The 2,713-nt window shown below is 45.1% G+C and overlaps 1 protein-coding gene across 1 annotated transcript; it reads left to right on the top strand.

Annotated features, from left to right (window-relative positions):
• Positions 1–226: 226 nt before the first annotated feature.
• Positions 227–748, top strand: LOC123461660 (RNA guanine-N7 methyltransferase activating subunit-like). The gene has a single exon (XM_045153288.1). The coding sequence runs from the start codon at positions 261–263 to the stop codon at positions 615–617; it is 357 nt and encodes a 118-aa protein (XP_045009223.1). The 5' UTR covers positions 227–260; the 3' UTR covers positions 618–748.
• The last annotated feature ends 1,965 nt before the right edge of the window (positions 749–2,713 follow it).

Raw genomic sequence — 2,713 nt, 5'->3', positions numbered from 1 at the left:
ACGCTGTTGGTTACCTTGGAGAGCGGCGTGTCGCTGAGCTTCGGGAGCGTTGGGTGCACGGTTCGTGGCGGATGAGTCGCCCGTGGCGGCGGCGGGGGGAACGGGCGAGCGGGGCCGTGCGGCCCGGGAGCTGCTTCCCGCCTGCGCTGCGGTCTGCCGGGTGGGGGTCGCGCCGCCGCCTCCGCCGCGCTCGGCCTCTTCCCGCACGCCGGCTCGGCGGAGCAGCGGCTCGTCGGAGCCCTGTTGTACAGAATTTCAAGATGAGTGATACTTCTGAAGCTGTTCCAAACTTTGAAGCGATGTTTGCAAGTAGATTCACAGAAGATGACAAGGAGTACCAGGAGCACTTGAAACGCCCTCCTGAATCTCCTCCACTCGTTGAGGAATGGAATAGCAGAGCTGGTGGGAACCAGAGAAATAGAGGCCACTGGTTGCAAGACAACAGGCAGTTTAGAGGTAGGGATAACAGACGGGGATGGCCAAGTGACAACCGATCGAATCAGTGGCATGGAAGATCTTGGGGTAATAGTTACCCACAGCATAGACAAGAACCTTACTGTCCACAACAGTATGGACAATATGGTCACAACCAGCGGCCACCATATGGTTACTACTGAAATGTCAGCAGGTTCTAACTACTTTGTTATAAACATGCTCAAAGCTTGTGTGTCATCTTTGATCATAGCTTTCATCATATTTTTGAGAATGGTTAATTTTTAGAACTTGAAATTTAAAAAAAAATCTTACTGAAGAGATGTGATTGTTTCTGGGAATAAATCTCCCCTATCCTCCACCCAACTAAAAGGTGCACTGTATTGTTTGGACTTCTACTTTATGTACTTCTTTGTTTCATGACTTAGTAGTGCTTTAAAGTTGGTATATTTTCCTTGTTTGGCCTCTAGAAGTTCTGTCTTTAACACATAAATAAAAACCTTAAAGTAGAAAAAAAAAAAGGAACCCTTCTATACTGTTATTGGGAATATAAATTGGGATAGCCATTGTGGAAATCAGTTTGAAGTTCCTGAGATACTTAAAAAGAGATTTACCATATGGCCCAGCTATAGCATTCCTAGGCATATATCATAAGGACTTATTTCACTACCTTAGAGATTCTTGCACAACCATGTTTATTGTCATGTTTATTCCAATAGCTAGGAAAAGGAAACAGCCTAGATGCCCCTCAATATATAAATAGATAATGAAGATGTGGTACATTTATACAAAGGGGTTCTATTCAGCAGTAAACAAAAATGAAATTATGAAATTTGTAGGGAAATTGATGGATCTGGAAAGGATTATACTAAGTCAGGTAACCCAGGCCCAGAAAGCCAAATGCCACATATTCTTTCTCATATGTGGATTCTAGCTAAAATGTTTTGTCTTGTATGTGAGTTGGAGTAAAAATTCATAGCAAAAGCCAGTAAGCTAGGAAGAGGCTATAAGTGAATAAAGTGGAGGATTTACGGGGATGGTATTATATATATGTAAGTAGATGAACAGATTATTGGGGATAGGATGGCCTAAGTGAGATCAGGGGAAGAGACTGAGAAAAGGAAGGGCGGGAAAGGGTTAATAACAATTTAAGTTGTTATGAATAAGCTGTAAAGAAACCTATTTTTTTTGGATAATGGTGTACCCAGAAGCCATAGATTGTTACTAAAAAATTTCAGTGCCTGAGACAGGATACCTTCCAGTGAGTTGTTGGCCAGGGAGGCCCCTGATGCTCCCAAAACATTATAGGCCATTTCCAAGGCTCTTAGTTTCACACCAAATATAGATGATAGTCCATATTGCTGAAGGCTCCACATGCTTGGGCTGCAAGGTCACTGTGAAATTAAACTGGAGCTGATCTGAAAACCTCCTCCCTGTAGACCAGCTGACAGAAAGGGAGGTGGGGAGCTATACAGCATGCAGTCCTATGGGAAAGAGAAGTTATCAGTACAGCTAAACAACAGTGGACACTGCAAGCCTTAAGTTAAGCCAGCCAGGCCAAATGAGCAAACAGGTGTAGTAGTGGCACATCTGTTATGGGGAAAACCAACCACTCTCTGGATTGGAGGCCCACGCCATGGGAGGGAACATGCCTGGTAATGAAAACCCAGTCAAAGCCTATGGTGGGGGAGGTCCTGAGCCCTAGGAGTTTAATGCATGCTGTTGTCTGGCTAAATGCATACATAATGCTCAGCAAACTACCATGTAAGCACTTTTCTTAACATTCATACCCATGTATTAATGTACACTCACTTTTGGTTAGAAAAGCTTCTTTTCAGATGGTGGTAACTTCTGGGATGACTCAAAAGGCACCATAGTGCTGAGAAGAAGTGACACGAAGGCATCTGTCTAAGGTTCAGGATCCATTTTAGAAGAGGTGGCAGGAAGAATGCAAGAGCCAAAGGAAGGGTAGGACTGTTTACAATGCACTCTTCCAGACACAAAATGGCCTGGATACCTATGTCCTTGCAGTGCCTAGCACTAACTATACAAGACCCTCATAAAAAGAAGAAAAGATGGGCTGGAGAGATGGCTTAGTGGTTAAGCGCTTGCCTGTGAAGCCTAAGGACCCCGGTTCAAGGCTCGGTTCCCCAGGTCCCACGTTAGCCAGATGCACAAGGGGGCGCACGCGTCTGGAGTTTGTTTGCAATGGCTGGAAGCCCTGGCGCGCCCATTCTCTCTCTCCCTCTATCTGTCTTTCTCTCTGTGTCTGTCGCTCTCA

The sequence above is a fragment of the Jaculus jaculus genome, chromosome 6 (assembly GCF_020740685.1).
Source record: "Jaculus jaculus isolate mJacJac1 chromosome 6, mJacJac1.mat.Y.cur, whole genome shotgun sequence".
NCBI classification, from domain to species: Eukaryota; Metazoa; Chordata; class Mammalia; order Rodentia; family Dipodidae; genus Jaculus; species Jaculus jaculus.
This window is presented reverse-complemented; position numbering and strand designations above follow the sequence as displayed.

What these genes read in the sequence shown, in the direction of transcription:
- LOC123461660 (XM_045153288.1), top strand. Translation starts at nt 261, where the DNA reads ATGAGTGATACTTCTGAAGCTGTTCCAAACTTTGAAGCGATGTTTGCA.